Raw genomic sequence first — 17298 nt, forward strand, 5'->3', positions numbered from 1 at the left:
CTGGTCACGGAGATCTCGCTCCCCCGTCCCCCCAACCAGCCTTGGCCCACCGGATGAGTCATGTTTAGCCAACAGCCCAGAAAAGAGGGGAGGGGGTCCCCTGTGCCAAACTCCGAGCTGCCTTTTATACGAGGGAGGGGGGAGGAGGGGATTTCCCCGGGGTGCTTCACCTCCTAACGGAAAGGGCACCCGGGCATCCGAGGCTTAATTTGAATCCGCCCGCTGCCGATTTAATCCAAATGTCTAAATCGAAATGGCAACAACTCCCATCATCTCATTAGATGCAAAGGGAAAACCAAAAAGATTCATTTTGCCACGTGGCGTTTTTAAAGCCCTCCCCTCCGGATGTGGTTGTTCTACTGGGGTCCTAGTAATTCCTCCCGCCTGAGACTCTGGCGTTAAAGCAAGGAACAGAAAGCAGCTCCAGCTGGCAGCTCCCTCTGAGCGGAGGGAGAGGAGGCGCTCCAGCCCCGCAGGTGCAGGGCAAAGGCCAGGGAGAGCCATCTGCAGAGGAACCGGCCCATCCGCCTCCTCCAGGACAGCCCCAGGGCTGCGGCCGTGGGCGCTGCAGGAGCATCTGCCTCCCTTGCCCAGGCGTCCTCCAACTCCCAGGATGCATTGCACAGGCAACATGGGAGGCTGGGAATTGCAGTTCGCCTTCAGCTTTTCCTTTATGGATGGCTTCCAGGCTCCAATGCGAGGAGCAGCAACTTCCTCCCGTTGTCTCCCCCCGGGCGAGAGCTGGTCACAGCCAGGCAGGCGGTGGAACCAACCCTGACCCAACTCTGCATCCACCTCTCCTTCGACCTGTCTGGCATGTTTCTGCTGGGTGTGTGTGAAGAAGATTGGGGGGTGGGGGGGGCGCTACTGAGCACACCGAAAGCTAAGCCCTAAATCCTAGCCAAACACATCACCCAGGAGCTCATCAACAAAAATCTCATTATGATGTGCGAGGCTTAATTGCTTGTCCTCGACATGCACGATGTGCCACGTAAGCTTATTACCCAGTTTAAGCTTATTATCAGCACCAGCGTCCGGCTTCCTGTCCAAACTATAGAACAGCCAAACGATGGAAGGGCAGGGGGGGGAGGGGAGCTAGGCCAAGGACCCCCTTCTGGGTCTTCCCACTTTCCCAGCCCTTCCCTTGAATCCCCAGGTAAGTAGGCGCAAGGCTGCCCTCTCCCATCCTGCCTGCCACTTTTTCTCCAATCCCTAAACAAACTGTATTAAGGAATGGCAAAGCCGGCTGCACCAGACCCCCCCCTCCCCCACACGCACACACACTGGTGCTCTGCAGGCAAATCATACGCAAAGGCCGTTTGCAATAGCGCGTAACTCGCCCAATTATTGCCCATTTCCCCCTCTGCCTCATGATTCGCTTGCTCAGGTTGGCCACGACAGGCAAGGACAGAAGCTCCCAGTCCTGCGGCTGATCCGAGGGGACCCATGTTCCTGGGCCATTCCCCAAATGGTGCCACTGCCTCAGCAGCGGCTGGAGACAAGCCCCGCCCAGCAAAGGGCCCTCCCTCCTTGCCCTGCAGCCCTCCCCTCCCGGCAGCCATGGATGGGAGATCGCCCCCACATGCACAGCCATGGGACACAGGGACAATGCCCCCTCCTCCAAAACGTCCAATGGCTCAGAAGTAACAAGTTTCAAAAACAAACCCAGGCGCAGAGTTAGGAAAAGAGAAACCTGTTGTTTACAAACTGTCTGCTTCAATGGCAGCAAGTACTGAAAATCTGGGAAGAGTCCCGGAGCTCCGGCGCTGCAGCTTTCCCTAACGACGCCCTTTGCCCTTCTCTGCCGCTTGCAGGGATCCTCAGAGCAGCCTCCGGAATGACGCCGCAGAAGCAGCAAGAAGAGGTTTTCCAATCAGCCTCTTCTGGTTTGGCCACCATGCCAGCAAGTCCTTTAAGGGGAACAGACACCCCCCCCCACACCCCCACACACACCCCGCCGCTCCAGGATGCCCTGCAAGTTCACAAGAGACCGAAAGGGCGAAAGCCCCACAACCCAACGGTCCAACAGAAGCAACGTGTCCAGGGAGACGCAGAGCCGTAGATCTTCTCTCCCCCAAACACCTCTGGGACAAGAGGCACGGCCAGCCGCAGCCTCTTCCACTGCCCTGCGAGTTCTGCCTTCCAGCTGGACCAACCGACGGGGGGGTCTCCACCCCAACAGCTCTCGGGGCTCCTTCCAAGACCCTCCGCATTCCGGGGCTCCTATGAAGCCGTGCTGGGCAGAGGCTGTCCTGCAGGTTCTAGGAGGCGAACTCTGGTAGGAGGAAGCCTCCCGCTTCCGAGGGGCCTTTGAATGTCTTGTGTCCCGGCCTGGCCCTGGCGCTCACATGTCCTCCACACTCCACTTGTACGCGAGTTCCTGGGTTGCTTTTTTACTTGCTATTCTGGCAAAGCGCTTCTTCTCAAAACCGTTGGACCTGCAGAAGCAAAAGATAGTAACAGCTGCCAGACGGGACGAGGCATAGTTTTTTTGGGGGGAAATCGGCTTGTCTGACAGCCTCAGCACCCCCTAGGTGGGGGGGAGGGAAGGCAACTCCCCTCCAGAGAGGCCCCCCTAAAGCTGCATAGAAACCCTGCTGCCTCTCAGGTTCCTGGAGAAAAGGCGAAAGGAAGAATGTGAGGTTGCATCGTGGAGTCTTTGGTGTTCTGTGCGGCTGGTGGTTTGCTCGCAGACGTTTTATTACCCAACTGGATAACATCACCAGGGCCCGTGAGTGAAGGATTTACTCCCTGCTTATGTACAGCCTCCAGGGTTAGGATTGAGGTTAGGGCAAGGCTGCACCTTAAGAAGAAAAAACCTGCAGCCATGGGTCAACCCTGCAAGCAGAGGCCTGGAACCTTCCTACTGGTCTTTGGGGCACAGAACTGAGGGATCCTCAGACTTACCTGTCTACTCCATCCCAGCGATAGCCTGGCCAGATGTTGAACCTGTTCAGGGGGGGTGCTGGCCCATTATATTTTGGCTTTTCTGGAGGAAAAGGAAGGAAACAAACCATGGAGGCTCATTCTTTCTTTCTTTTTCCCTTACAATAAATCAGGCACGTCAACAACACAGACCCAAGACACGGGGAAGTATTAGAGATGGTTTACTGATGGTACTACATGCCTGGGCAAGAAGCAGGTACCATCACTGCAGTAAGCTACAAAAACCAACCAGGGAGCCAAAAAAATGTGATTATATTAGCAAATGCCTTTATCTGCATTCACCTCTCTCGGACGTCAACCAGCAATTCTCTGGAAAGTGAAATGAGACCAATTGGGGGGCGATTTCCCACCAGAAGGCCAGACCTTCTTCCCTACAACCTTTCTATGCTGGCTGCTCCTTTTGACCGTTTCTCCCCGCAGTTGCCAGGCTGAGGAGGCTGCTGACCTTTGGCGCCTTGCCTCTCCTTGGCTGCCGCCTTCTTCTTCCTCATGAAGTCGGCCATGGGGTCTCCTTCTCGCTCCTGCTCCCGCAGCATCTGATCCAAGTCCTGGTCGTCGATGTACCTCGCCAGCGGCTTCTGCATCTCCTTCACGGCATCGTCCACGTTTTGCTGCTGCTGCCTGCTCTGTGCCAGGCTGGAAAAGACACAGGGCTCACGTCATGAGGTGGCAGGAGACACAGAATGCCACCGCTCTCAAGACCACTACACAACATAGTTGTGGGCCGCAACGTAGCAAGAGAGCACACCGACACACAGGGAGCCTCAAGTTCCACCTCAGCCTCCCACCCAAAGACAGTTCAGGGGCAGGTCCTTGTCAAAAAAAACCATAGAGATCCCTGCCGGAAGCCCACCCTGGCTGTGGGAGCCCCCAGGCCCTTTTCCCAGGGCTGCCAGCTCACCCTTTCCCCCACTTGGCGTACTGCTCGTCTCGCTCAGATTTCTCCTCTGCCCTCTTGCGCTGCTCCAGCCGCTCCTGCCTCAGGTCCCTCTTCCGGCCCATCTCATCCCGGAAAACTGTCTTCGCATGCCGAGATTCATCTGAAGGGGAAACGGATACATGAGAGCATTCAAAAGCAGCCACACAGGTAAGGATGCTCCCAGGTGGAGCTCTCTTTCCCTTCACTACTCCAGATTCTTGCAGTCACAGCAAAACCACGGCAGGGAAGAGGGTAGAAACAGAGCTGAATGGCAACGCTTGATTCCCCAGAGAATCTCAAGAAAGAAGCTGCAGGATTTAATAATGCGAACACAATGTGGAAGCCTCTGAAATCAGTCCACCTCCTGCATTGAACGTCCAACCAACTGGCCCCCTGGACCAGATTCTGACAGGGAAAAGGCTGGGCAGAAGCCCCTGCTATGGATGCACCGTGCAATTTCAGGGTTTTGTAGAAATTCTCACCCTCCAGATGTTTGCTATTGTTGCTCCTGCCAGCCTTCTTACGTTCCTGCTGCTCCCTTCTCAACAGATCAGCTGATACCAAGCCAGCTTTGTCCCCTGACAGCATCTGAGGAACACACCAGGTGGAATCAGCGTGGGAGGCATGTCCCATAAATCATTCATGGAACAGCCTCCCGGCAGCCTCAGCTGGAGCAAGGCTTCCTCCCCCCAACTGGGCACCACAGCACATCTCAGGTCCTTGCTGGAAGCCAAAGCCTCACCCTCTGGCTGCTCCCGTTGGACTCCATGGTCTGATGACGCGGCAGGACCCTAGAGGGGCTTCTGGACTTGCGGCCTGCTCCTCTTCGAGGAGGAGATAAGTCCGAATCTGAAGATTTGTGCCGATTCCTTCTGGGGGGGGAGAGATCAGAAGGAGAATTTGGTTGCCGTGTGCCGGGCTGGCCAGTGGCCCGCGGTGGCGAAAGGTCCGAATCTGAGGTGGCTTGAGTTCTCCTCCTTGTCGGAGAAGACCCAGAACTGCATTCCGAATCATGTCTCTGCCGCTTCTTTGCTGATGCTGTTGTTGGCTGGGGCTGCAGGTTGCCTGAAAAATCCATGAAGAAAAAGAGGCGTTTTCAGAATGCATCACCAAGGACAGCTGATAGTTGCCAAGGTATCCCTGAGGGGTTTGGACAACTCACACCCCAAACTAGGGGAGGTACTTTAGCACAAGGCTACTCACTTCTGGGTGGCAGCAAGTCTCCCTCAGCACGAGATGCTTTCTTGAAAGGCAGAGACACAGCAGCCTCCGCAGCCTCCCTGTACTTCTGGCCGGCTGAGCGTTCGCCTGAGAACAATTCACGTTGGCTTCCACTTGAGCCTTTGACACGATTTGTGCCTCCTGCTGAAGGCTCCCTTTGAGGGGACAGATCAGGCTGGGCATGACGGTGCCTCCTAGGTGGGGACTGGTCCAACAAATGCTTTTTTTTGTTTGTTCTGGAGGTTTCTGAACTGAGTAAGATAACAGAAGCAACAATCTAAGTTTCAAACAAATATACCGACTTTCAATTAGCATTGTGTTGCAAGATAAGCTTTATATATTTTTGGTCCTTGCCCAGGTACCTTGGGGGAAAATTCTTCTGATCCAAGAATTCTCTGGCTTATTCAGCACTCTGGCAGTAGCATATAACATCAAGCAACACAAATTTTTCATCCTAAGCCAAAATCCCAAGAACCACAAAATTTAAAAGTAGACGGGGCCACTGAGTTCTGAGAACTCAAAACATGCCCAGTGCAGAGATCCAAATTCTTAATAGAAGACAGTCCAACTACTGATGAATGTTACTTGGCATCTCCTACTAAACACCTTCCAAAGAAATCCTGAAAACAAGTACAAATAATACAATTAAATAAATTTAAAATAAATTAAATAAAGCACTGGAAATAGAAAGCTCATTCCCAGTGGATTTTTGTTTTGGAAACTTCACTGAATCAATGGATTGGATAGTGTGGAAATTCAGCAGTTGTGTATTTAAAAAAGTGCTGCTCCCATTTATTCCACCCACAAACTGTCTGAAGTAACTGCTTCTGCACAAAATGAAAAAGTCTCCAATCAGCGATCAATGCAATTAATGTGGTAAAGGTTTACTCCAAAATATTGTAAAACTCTCCAAGAAATAAAATCACGTCAACCCCGAGCTACAAATATTCTCGATTAATTACAAGCAATATAGCCAGAATTAATGTTCCTACATCTCACCTGCTTATAGATGTGGTTGACGCAGAACATCCAAATAACTGTGGCTCTTCATCCTGGTCTTTAAAAAAAGAAAACATAAAGCCTTCTTAATACACAATGCATCCCTAACATCCACAAATCTCTCTCTCCATATGGCTGTTTCCCAAAATATAGAAATTACAACTTGTCAAATTCCTAAAGAGCAAGGAAAGCCCTGGAGATCTGGAGGGCGCCAAATTTGTTTCTGAAGAAAGCTGATTTCCAGGATGAAAAGACATTTCATTTTTAATGTGTTTTTTTTTCAAAGGAAAGTAAAATGTGGAACTTAGACAATATCTACTTTCCCACTTTTGGATCTTCTAAATATCCTACAGAGGAAAAATCCTATTTTCAACAAACAGCATCTTATTAGAGAAGCAAACAAGACATTGTGCTAAATTCCTCATACAAGGCTAGGCACAGCGAATTAATTCTACAAGCACATAATTTCCTTTCTTCAGATGTAAAAGAACTAAACATTCAGTCATGTTTATCGTTCTGTTCCACGACTTTAAGTGCCTTTTCAGCCAGCACTACCTGAGCACAGAGTCTGGCTTAGGGAGAGGATGCATGCAGTAAATCCAGCTCAAGTGTCTCACGCACAAGGAAACCCTTCTCTCAGAGAAGCTCCAAACTGCTAACCTCCTAGTAACTTCCATTTATTACTTGCTCGGAAAGTTTCCATCCACTTAACCTCATCTGGCCGTTCATCGATAAATTCAGCCACCTGGAAACAACAGATAAGACGGGTTTTGTTTTTGTTTTTTTTCCTGCACGGCTAAAAATCCTCCTACCGGACAACCAGTCCGACAATTCCCCAAGGATCGGCTCCAGCTCGGAAGGCAAAACCTCTGGTCCCGAAGACCGAGACAGCCTTGGCTCCTGCCTCGACTGGTCGCTTTGCTTTGGCATTTGACCACGGAAAAGGCCTCGGAACCCTCCGCGCTGCAGGCCACCAGCAAGGAAAAGCCAGGCGAGGCTCCGGCCGCCCCGCTACTCACCACGGGCAGGTCGCTCTCGTCTGCCTCCTCCTCCTCCGGCTCCTCGGCGGGCCTGCTCTTCCAGCTCACGTCGTCGTCGTCCACGATGCGCATCCTGCGGGCGGGAAAAGGAGCCCCTTCGACACCGGCTCAGCCTCGCTCCCCGACGCGCCACGCTCCGAGGGAGGCCCGCAGGGCGGCCGACCTGCGCACGGGGGAGCTCCCGCCCGGGGCGCCCTCCAAAGGGACCCAGCTGCCCTTCAGGGAGGCGGCCAAGCGGCCCGTCTGCCGGGGCTGCGCAGGGAGACCGACCCTCCGGGCTCCTCGCCCACCGGGATCCCGGGCCCGGGCCCCCGCCGGCCTCGAGGGACGCCCAGGAAGACCGGAGGCCCGCAAGGCCGAATTCACTCACCGCCCCCCAGCCGCCGCCGCCGCCCTCTTCTTCCGCCGCCGCTTCTTGTCCGCCTCCGCAACGCTGCCCTCCAGGTAGCGCCGCCGCAAGTACTCGGCCTTCGAGAGGCTGGAGGCCGCCGCCATCTTCTCTGGGGACAAGGAAGCGGAAGCAAGGCCGCCGCCGCCGCCGCCGCCGAGCGGAAGCCTCAGGCTCCTCTCTGTGGTCGTCTCCGGGTCACAATGTCGCCCCCTGGCGGCGCCCCTGGCGGCCAGCGACCCCTCCGCATCCTGGAAGCTCTTTCGTTTTATGATAATTTCTTCGATTGTTGCGAGTTTAGTATTTTTAGTATTTTAGTATTTATTTGATTTGTCAATCGCTTACAAGATAGATATTAGAATAAATATAGTTTTGAATACACGAGATAGATACTTATAAGAAAAATAAAAAAAAACAATAGGACAGGGACGGTAGGCACGTTGGTGCGCTTTTGCACGCCCCCTACAGGCCTCTTAGGAAAGGGGTGAGGTCCATAGTAGACAGTCTAAGGTTAAAGTTTTTGGGGTTTGGGGAAGAAACCACAGTCAGGTGGAGTATTCCAGACATTGACCACTCTCTGGCTGAAGTCGTATTTCCTGCCATCAAGTCTGGCGCGGTTAACCTTGAGTTTGGATCTATTGTGTGCTCTTGTATTGTTATGATTGAAGCTGAAGTATTCATTTGCAGGTAGGACATTGCAATGTATGATTTTATATACTATATTTATACAGTATATATTTATATAGTATATTATTTATAGTTGCCCAGAGTGGCGGGCAGGCTTAATTATGCCCGTCGCTGCCAATAAGTTGGCAATATTCCCCTGCAACAGAGCTCAGTCTGCCTCTCAAAGTGCCGGCCGACCCCAAGAAGCAGCTCCGACTGCCCCTCCCCAGGCCCTCTGCTTCCTAGCCCCTCTTCAACCAGAGGGTCCAGTTCTAATTTCCCTGCTCTGAAGCTACCACCACCCTTATGGCCAATACCAACAGCCCCTCGCCTTCTTAAACTGGGAGCAAAAAATGCACGCCAGACCTGCAGCAAAGCCCCCAGAATCAGTAGCCCTCCCACCATGTTGGCCCCCGAAGTCCGAAGCATTTTAGCGATCCAAAGACCTGTTGCTTGACTTGAAATTGGATGGAGCCGCTCCTTTCCTCTGTGCCATGAGCTAGTCAGCAGAGGGGTTCCCCCACATCCTCCCAGTGGCTGGGGAAAGGCAACCTGGAGGATGATTCGCTATGGGAGCCCCACAATGCTCTCCAACTAGAGGTCTGCCCAGCCCTAACCACCTCGCTTGGGCTTAGAAAGCAAGCGAAATCCCCACACTTGTCCCAGGGCCTTGAGTTCTGAAGGATTAGAGATTGGCATCAGAGAGGGGTTTGCTTATTGATCTGTTGCTTTTCTTGGTTAGGTATAATTTTTATCATTCCAGTATTGACATTGTTATGGGCCCAGGGCCAAGCCAGGACATTGCCAACCTCTTGTGTTGTAGTTGCTACAGCCCCTGAATCCATCACTCGCACCATCAGGCTACAGGGGAATTGTAGGCAATTACCAGCATGGCTCTTAGTAGTAGTACAAGGGCAGCTTGCGAAGTCTTGACAGAAAGAAGGGTTCCCCCCCCCCCCAGGCTCAAGAGGAAAATGGTAGGAAGCCAGAAGTCACCGCTTCACCCAAGACCCCCAGCAGAACCCTTCCGCTCCACTTTAAGACAAGGACACAAACGGACTTCCGGTTTGTCGGCTTTGCTAGCGGCAGGGATTCGCGATACTGCGCGATCCCTGCTGCGCTAGCCGTTTTGGTGCTCCGATCCGGATGGGTTTGGAGGCTAAGGCTGCCCTGCAGGGGTGGCTGAAGATAGGGGGGATCCGGAGAGGGGTTTGGGGGTGTTGCACACCCCCTCCCCGGCCGGCAGAACCCCCTTTTCTCAAGACGGTGCAGCGGCGGTCCGTAATGGCCGCCACAAAGAAGCCGGCAGCTGGGCAAGAATGCGCAGGAGGGAGAGGAGAAAGTTTTTGAAAGTGAAAGTTTTTCTTGGTCGACCCAGGACTTTAAGACACATTTAACATCCTGAAAATTATGGCTTTTTGAATGATACTTTCCAGAAGAGAAAATAAGCGGCAATGTTGAGGTGCTGAAAGGAAAGTTTACTCTCCTTCCCTATGGAATCAACAAATGGATACTGAGAAACCTGTCTTTTTATAGAAGGTAAAAACTTGCTTTTTGGTTTTTCTTTTTTTGATTGATATTACCCCAGGAAGAGAAAGTGAGAACTTTGTTTTGGCTTGGATTGATTGATGACGTTGGGATTTTGGGATTGTTCTAACTTTTGAAATATCTTGGTTGTTGTAAGAAGAAAGAGGAAAAAAGAAAGAAAAGAAAAGATTTATAATGGCTTTTTCTGTTGAGGAACTGAGAAAAGAATATGAGCAAACAAAAAAAGATGGCAAGGATGTTGTAAAAGAAGCTTTTCTTTTTTTAGAAATGGCGCTTGCTATCTATCAACAAACACAACAACAGATGGAGGAGGAGGAGGAGGAGGAGGAGGAGGAGGAGGAGGAGGAGGAAGAGGAAGAGGAAGAGGAAGAGGAAGAGGAAGAAGAAGAAGAAGAAGAAGAAGAAGAAGAAGAAGAAGAAGAAGAAGAAGAAGAAGAAGAAGAAGCCATCTTTAATGAATCTCAAAATTTAACTAAGAAAGAAGGAAGAAAGAGAGGAAGGAAAATGAAGGACTTAAGATTTAAAAAAACACCCAAGAAAGAGAAAAATAAGATGCAAAATCAATATAATGATAGAAAACAAAAGAAAAAAGGAACACAACAGAGAAGGGAAGCTAGCAAGGCAGAGGCTAGGAGAAGGGGGGGTAGAAAGGCCTGGTGGGAGAAGAAAGAAAGGGAAAAGGTGGAGAAAAGCCACAAAGCTTTGAAACCAGATGGGAAAAGAGGAATCTTTTTTAGGGACAAAGGGTAAAGTATAATTTCTTTAAAAAAGATTCTGCAAGGTACATAAGATGGTATTGTAGCATTTGTATTAGAAATAGAAAATTAGAATGGTTTAAGAGTTAATAAGAGATTAAAATATTGAAATGTTTAGTAATGATTGATTTTAAAATCTAATAAAATATTAAAGGGAATGTTTAGAATATTGAGTTTTAATTAAAGAGTCTAATTGACTATGGTGTTGATGTTATTATAAAATTATTATTGTAGCATTTGTTTTTGGAAAAGGCAATTGGAATATTATAAGATTCAATATTTAGATTTATTATTTAACTATGTATTTAATCATTTTGGATTTATTATTTTTCTTTTTAAAAAATTAGTAGATAGAATGTACCAAGCAGAATCAGATTGGGTATTATGTGTTATTTTAAATGTTAATTTAGGGGGAAGATAGAAAGGCATCATACTCTGATTAGTGATTTCAGGAGAAATTCTTTTTTTTTTTTTTATTATAGGGAATGAGACAAATGGATAATAAAGAATGGACAAAAGATACAAATATAATGACTTAAATTAAGATGGATTAAATAAGATAGAATTAAGAAGAGTGAAATGTGTGGAGAAGCTAATATAGAAGACATAGAATGGTAAATAAAATAGGTAATGACATGTAAGATGAGCATGAATATAATTGAAGTCCATGTAGAGAGAGGTATCTGGGGCCAAGTTACTTTCCTAAAAGATCTTTTATATGTTTGTGTGTTGTGTGTTTATGTATCTGGGAGAATTAATAAAACCTTGCAGAAATACAGAATGAGAATAATGGTAACCAAGTCAGAAAGAAATAGATGAAATAATAATAGTGAAATTGAATAAAAGTAAAGAGAAATAAAGAGAAACTGGATAAGAGATATTTGTATGCTCATATGGAAATGGTCTAAAATAGAACTATATTGTATAAAATAAGGTTTTATTTGACTTGTAAAACTCATAATGGAAAAAGGTTCATGTATGTAATGGTTAATGATGATTTGTTTGTCTTTAAAAATTAATAAAATTTGTTTTAAATAAAAATAAAAATAAAAAAGACAAGGACACAAACGTCCCTGCTTCAGTTTTAATAGCTGAGTCCGGCCAGCCTGCCTTCTATGTGTCGGGCAGAGTCAATCTTGCCAAAGAAAAGTGGTCTACAAAAGCTTCAAACCCGACAGTCTATTATTACTTTCCACACAGTCCCCAGCATGCCAGCTTGGCTATGGAGGGGAAGAAACCTCTGCCTCGTAGCCTTCTGTTTTCAGGTCATTCAGGCCCAGCTCCTCGTTCTGTTCAAACCGCCGCTCGTATCGCTCCACGCACAACTCTGGATCTTCTTCAGGAGCATACAGATTCTGGAAGTGCAAAGACAAGACCTATGAGGCAGCTGCATGCATGCAATAAATCCCTGGGGTTTGCAGTCTTTTGCCCAAATCCGGTAGGATTCCTTTTAGGAACAGGATTGGGGTTTATAAAAAGCCAAAATCAAACATGCTAGGAATCATCTCCACCATTATTAAAAATATGCACAACGGGATTACATGAAAAATGTCCTTCAGCCCCTTCACGCATCTTCCCTGGAAATACCAAGGTCAGCCTTCCGCAACCCAACACTGGCCAAAGTGCCCAAACAATGCCAGAAGAATGCCACTACCCAACAGTTCAACAATGAAGGCCAAACAATTTCACCAGAGAGGGGGAGACTTCAGAGCCTCCTCCTACATCCTTGCCCAGAGGGACATTCCATAACAGAAGGTGCTTGGAAGCCCCAAGGCCAGGTATAAACCTGGTTATGGCTGCCCTTCACTGAGCCATTCCAGGAAACAGGAAGTCGTTGCACTTTCAAACCAAACACCCAATACCTCTTTTAAAACCTGCTGGCCCTTTCCCTCTTCCTCCCATGATATTTGCACCGATTTGCCTTACCTGAAGGTAACTGTTTCCTGCAGGATCGTCCAAAACAAGATGCGCCTTCATCTGCCCATCTACAATCTGGTAGAAAAAGGAAAGGCAAAGCTCTCTGTCTGACCACAGAAAACCTCACCCGCGAAATGCAAGGCTCACCCTCCCTCCCGCAATGGGCCTGCAGCAGGGGGGCTGACCCTGGCAGCACGGGCGGGGCGCAAAGGCAGCCTACCTGCTGCAGCTTCCTCCCAAACGCACGCAGTTTCTCTGCTCTGTCAGGGCAAGAGCTGTCCCCCAGGCTGAAAGGGTTCTTCTCCACCTGCCGGAGAAACGCCTTGAAGTCCCAGACCACCCAAAGGCCTCACCGCTCTGACCAGCAGCACCCCACCCCCACCCCCGCCAGATGCCCCAAGTCAAAAGGCAGGAGCGGCTCTGCCCAAGGCCTTCACGCTCCCTCTACTGGGTCAGCTGAACTCCAGTTCCTTCAGGCCTCCTATTTCATCGCTCAAGTCCACTCACCAGAGCCTGGATGTCCTTCAGCAACCCTTCTAGAGTGGTGAATTTTCCCCCCAGAGCTCCCATTCCTAACTCAAACTCCAGCTCCGGAATCTCTATCCCGCAGGTTTCTGACTGCAAACAAAGAGAGCGTCGTTTGTCTCTGGGAGAGGGAGGCCGGCTGTGGCCATTACAGAAAAAGGGCCTGACGGGAAAGGGAGTCACCTTCAGAACGTCCCTTGTCATGTCTGCAGGGCCCGTCACGTGGAGAGTCATCTTGGTACCCAAAGGTTCGATGCCTCCCCCGGATTTCACCTGCGGCAAAGAAGGGGAGGGTGTCAAGCAGCAAGGCGGGCGGAGCCTCTCAGGAGCCGCCTTCCAGGACGGAAAGACCAACCTCGTTTGTTCTGTGCCCACAGGCCTCGCAGGTTGTAGCCATGATAACGACTTCCTTGAAGTGGGGAATCTCTGGGGAGAAGCAGTCAAGGGAAACTCCAGCATGCAGGCCCCTCAGCCTCACTCGCTGCTCAGCCCGCTTGCTCCACGCCCCACGCGTTGCCCTGGAGGAGCCCCGCCAGCTCCTTCTGCCCTCCAGGAGCCAGGGCCCCGCCCAGGGGGGCCCCCGTCACAGGAGCAGGGCAGGCGAGCAGTGCCCGCCGCAGGCTCAAAGGATACGCACCAGCTTCATGTTTGTGCTGGCCGGAGCATTGCACTCAGGACAGTTGGTGCTGAACTGCAGTACCTGGTAGAAGAGAAGCCACCCTGATGGGTCCAAAGGGGATCTCAGCCACCCAACTGCCAGCCCCTTCACCGCCCGCTCACCTCGTTCCTCAGATCCTCTGCAGAGTCGGCTGGGTCCTCCTCCTCCTCCTGGGGAGAGGGGGGGACAAAACAGGGGGGCCCATAAGCTTTTGGCATGCAGACCCTCAGGGCTTGCAACTGAGCTGACATGCAAGGCCTCTCCAAGCCCTCCCCGCTACCTCTAATCCAAGCAGAGCTGCTTGCTGGGCTGTCCTCCTGTAATGGGTGACCTCTAGGGCGTCGTCCTTCTGCGGGGCACAAGGGTTCTCCACAAAGCTGTTTCCCGAAGGATCGTCAAGAATCTGGAGGGGGAAGGAGGGGCCACCAAAATCACCCTTTTGCCGGGATTAACAATGCCTGCAGGCGGAAGCTCCTCTCAGCACCCCAAGGTAACTTACAAAAGTGAAAGCCGACTCCCCTTCTTTCAGGCCTTTCAACTTAGAGATAAATTCGTCGATCTTTCCTGCCACGTCAGCGTCCACTTTCTACGGCCCAAAAAAGCAGAAACACCCGACTTGCTTCCCCAGTGGAAGTGAGGGACACAGGACAGCCTCCCTTCTAGGCTCTGAGCTGGGACTGTCCCCCCAGAAAGGCAATTCGGCAGCAAGAACCTTAAGCCACGAGTCAAAACCACCAGGGCTGCCTTAGTTCATCCTCTGGACCAAGCGACTGCATGCTGTCCCCACCAAAGGAAGACCCAGCAGGCCCAGGCCCACAAGCACTTTCACTGTGGAATATTTAAGGCTGCCGCAGAGCTCTTTGCAATTCCTCCCAGGTGGAGCTGCCAGAACTGCAGACGGCCATCCTCTCCCATTTCACTTCCTGAGGGGCCCTTCAAACCCCAATAATTGACCTACGAACAGGATGGCCTGGAACAGCGGCCCCCAACCTTTTGGGCACCAGGGCCCATTCCGTGGATAGAGGTTTTTCCACGGACCGGAGGGGGCCTGGTTGTGTGTGCTGCTGCCTGCATTCTGTGGAGGGGGCTTAGCTTGTTGGCACGGCTCAGTTTCTGGCATGCCACGGACGGGTGCCGGTCTGTGGACCAGAGGTTGGGGACCCCTGTTCTAGACAGCCACTGGGGTTAGTTTGCTTTTTTGCCCAGATGGCAGGAAGCCCACCTGCAATTAACACAGCCAAATGCCAAGCTAGAATGTTGCCCCATGTGAGGAAAGTGCCCCCCTCTTTTCCCAGATTCCTTCCAGTAGCTTACTCTTCGGTCAGGCTGATCCTGCTCCAGTCCTGCTATTGCTCTCTCCAGGATCCCTTCCAGGGTTGTAAGAACTGATGGGAGGGAAAGGGGGGAAACACAGCCCCAATTACTCCATGCATCACAAACTTCTTCCACCCAGACAAGGAAAATAATTGTGCTTACTATGAAAAAAAAACTCCCCAAACTAACAATATGGCATCCTGCGAACAACCAGATCCTCTCAGGGAAGCCAGTGATAGGAAAGGAGGCTGCAGCTTCTACCCCCCCAAAGATGGCAACTGGCACAGCAGGCATTCTCGCCCTTGCCCAACCCCACGTCCTTGTCTCCCCTTGTGCCCCAATTCCAATCGGCCTGGGAAAATAACCGCAGGTGGCAGGAGCTCCGCCCCGAAGGGAGCCCAGCTTGCAAAGGAGCCTTTGCTCCCCTCCTCGGCCCAAAAGGAAACCACAGTCCCCAGTTACAGACATCTCCATGCGGCCCCCGACCCTCTCAGAAGGAGCCCCTCCTCCTCCGCAATGGGTCTCTCCCATGCCGCCCACCCCCAGGTCCCAGCAGGGCCTCCACGCACCTCCCTTCTGAGAGAAAGCCGGGATTTCGAAGTGGAGCTCCGGGACTCCAGCGGTGGCGCAGTCCGTCTTCACCACCGCCCTGTCCAGATCCTGCGGAGGAGGGGGGCGGTCAGGAGAGGCTCCTCTTGAGGAAGGGGCCCCGCCGCGCGCCGCTCTCCCCGGGCAGCCCCACCCCCAGGACCCCGGAGGGGAAGAGGCGCCTCCCGGACTCCCCCGTCCGCTGCCAGAGACCGGCCCTCCCCCTCCTTTTGGGGCGGGGCGTGTCCGGAGCGCCCCCCAGCGCGCTCACCTGCCGGCTGCGGACGGCCAGCACGTAGCGGACCCCGCGCGCCTGGATGCGGCCGGCCGACTGGATCTCCGCGTTGCTCCAGCCGCAGCTGCCGCAGGCGAAGGAGCCGACGATGACCTCCCGGAAGAAGGGGATGCGGGTCAGCAGGAGCCGCGTGGCGCCCTGCGGGAGGGAGAGGCTGAGCCCCGGCCGGGATCCCCGGCCCCGCCGCCCCGCCCGGCCCCGCCCAGCGCCGCGCCCTCACCGGGCGGAAGCAGGCCATGCACAGCGACTCCAGCTCGGTCGGCAGCTGCTCCTCGTCGTCGGCGCTCAGCGGGCGGAACGGGACCCCCGCCGCCGCCATGCCGCCCGCGACCCTCGCGCGGCTTCCGCTTCCGGCGGAAGGAGAACGCCGGCGCCCGGTGACGTCACCCCCGGGCGCCCGGCCTTCCCCTTGGCGCCCTGGCCCTGAGCGCCAAGAGGCGGCCCGCGGGCGCCGCTCCCTCCGTCCCGGAGAGGGTGGGGGTCTCTTGCTTGAGCGGGGGTCGCCCGGGATGCAGGGCAGGCTTGGAAGGGGCCTTGCAGGTCTTCTAGTCAAGCAAGAGACCCCCGGCCGCTCCAGACAGCGGCTCCGTCGAGAGCCCCCGCCGGCAGGCAGCCCGTGGGGGAAGCAGCCCCGCCGAGCGCTCGCTCGGGCCTCCCCGCTCCGCTCTTGCTTCCCTCCCTGGTGCGTCTCCCCCGTTGCTCCTGGCGCTGCCCTCGGGGGCTTCGGGGAAGGGGCCGGCCCGCCTCGCCTGGGGCAATTCCCCCGAGATCTGGGAAGGCGGCCAGCGGCCCCCGGGCCCCCGCCACGGCGCTTCCTGCGCCCCGGCCTTCTGGGCTCCCCTCCCCTGCGCCCTCCAGAGAGCCTCGGCCTCCGTCCTATGAGAGGGTCCCCAAAGGGGAGCGCGGGGTTCCTCATCTGGCCTCACCCAGGCTCTGCAACCCAACAGGACAGACCCAGACTCCAGAGAGGGATTAGGAGTGCAGAAGAAACCATGGCTAGTACCAACCCGCCTTCCATGGAGGACATGCCTGCTGCACCCTGAGTCAAAAAGAGGGCTGTGAAAACATCTACGCACTTTCTAGGTTCTACCATGTCACGTGACCTAAATTGGACACCTAACATCAAAAAACGTCATCAAAAAAGCACAACAAAGAATGTTTTTTCTGCGCCAACTCACAAAGCTCAAACTGCCCAAGGAGGTGCTGGCCCAGTTCTACAGAGGAATGATGGAGTCTGTCATCTGCACCTCTAGAACTGTCTGGTTCGGTTCTGCAACCCAACAGGACAGACCCAGATTTCAGAGGATAATTCGGACTGCAGAAAAAACAATCACTACCAACCGGCCTTCCACTGAGGACCTGTATACAGGCTGTGAAAATATCTACAGACTCCCCACACCCAGGACCTAAACTGCTTCAACTCCTACCCTCAAAATGACTCTATAGAGCCCTGCACACCAGAACAACTAGACACAAGAACAGTTTTTCCCCGAACACCATTCCTCTGCTAAACAAATAA

General features: G+C 52.5%; 2 protein-coding genes across 3 annotated transcripts; both read right to left on the reverse strand.

Annotated features, from left to right (window-relative positions):
* Positions 1–1677: 1677 nt before the first annotated feature.
* Positions 1678–7645, reverse strand: BUD13 (BUD13 spliceosome associated protein). Its single transcript, XM_026680969.2, has 11 exons — positions 7496–7645; positions 7105–7198; positions 6746–6830; positions 6086–6143; positions 5069–5337; positions 4608–4930; positions 4348–4453; positions 3848–3986; positions 3392–3582; positions 2908–2989; positions 1678–2438 (listed from the first exon to the last, which is right to left on the reverse strand). Exons 1-11 carry the CDS (start codon positions 7618–7620, stop codon positions 2345–2347), a joined length of 1566 nt encoding a protein of 521 aa, XP_026536754.1. The 5' UTR covers positions 7621–7645; the 3' UTR covers positions 1678–2344.
* A 3907-nt stretch (positions 7646–11552) lies between these two features.
* On the reverse strand, positions 11553–16138 carry ZPR1 (ZPR1 zinc finger). 2 transcript variants are annotated; one of them, XM_087969762.1, is made up of 14 exons: positions 16000–16138; positions 15756–15872; positions 15466–15556; positions 14897–14967; positions 14082–14168; positions 13863–13985; positions 13705–13752; positions 13558–13624; positions 13280–13350; positions 13108–13197; positions 12907–13017; positions 12620–12706; positions 12409–12474; positions 11553–11837 (listed from the first exon to the last, which is right to left on the reverse strand). In XM_087969762.1, exons 1-14 carry the CDS (start codon positions 16096–16098, stop codon positions 11703–11705), a joined length of 1263 nt encoding a protein of 420 aa, XP_087825888.1. In that variant the 5' UTR covers positions 16099–16138; the 3' UTR covers positions 11553–11702. The 2 variants fall into 2 exon arrangements, with proteins under 2 accessions (XP_087825888.1, XP_026536757.2); XM_026680972.2 differs by having other exon boundaries at positions 15756–15917.
* Positions 16139–17298: the final 1160 nt, after the last annotated feature.

Source organism: Notechis scutatus, chromosome 7 (assembly GCF_049901735.1).
Source record: "Notechis scutatus isolate UNSWTSFEM ecotype Mainland chromosome 7, rNotScu1.2, whole genome shotgun sequence".
In the NCBI taxonomy this organism is placed as follows: Eukaryota; Metazoa; Chordata; class Lepidosauria; order Squamata; family Elapidae; genus Notechis; species Notechis scutatus.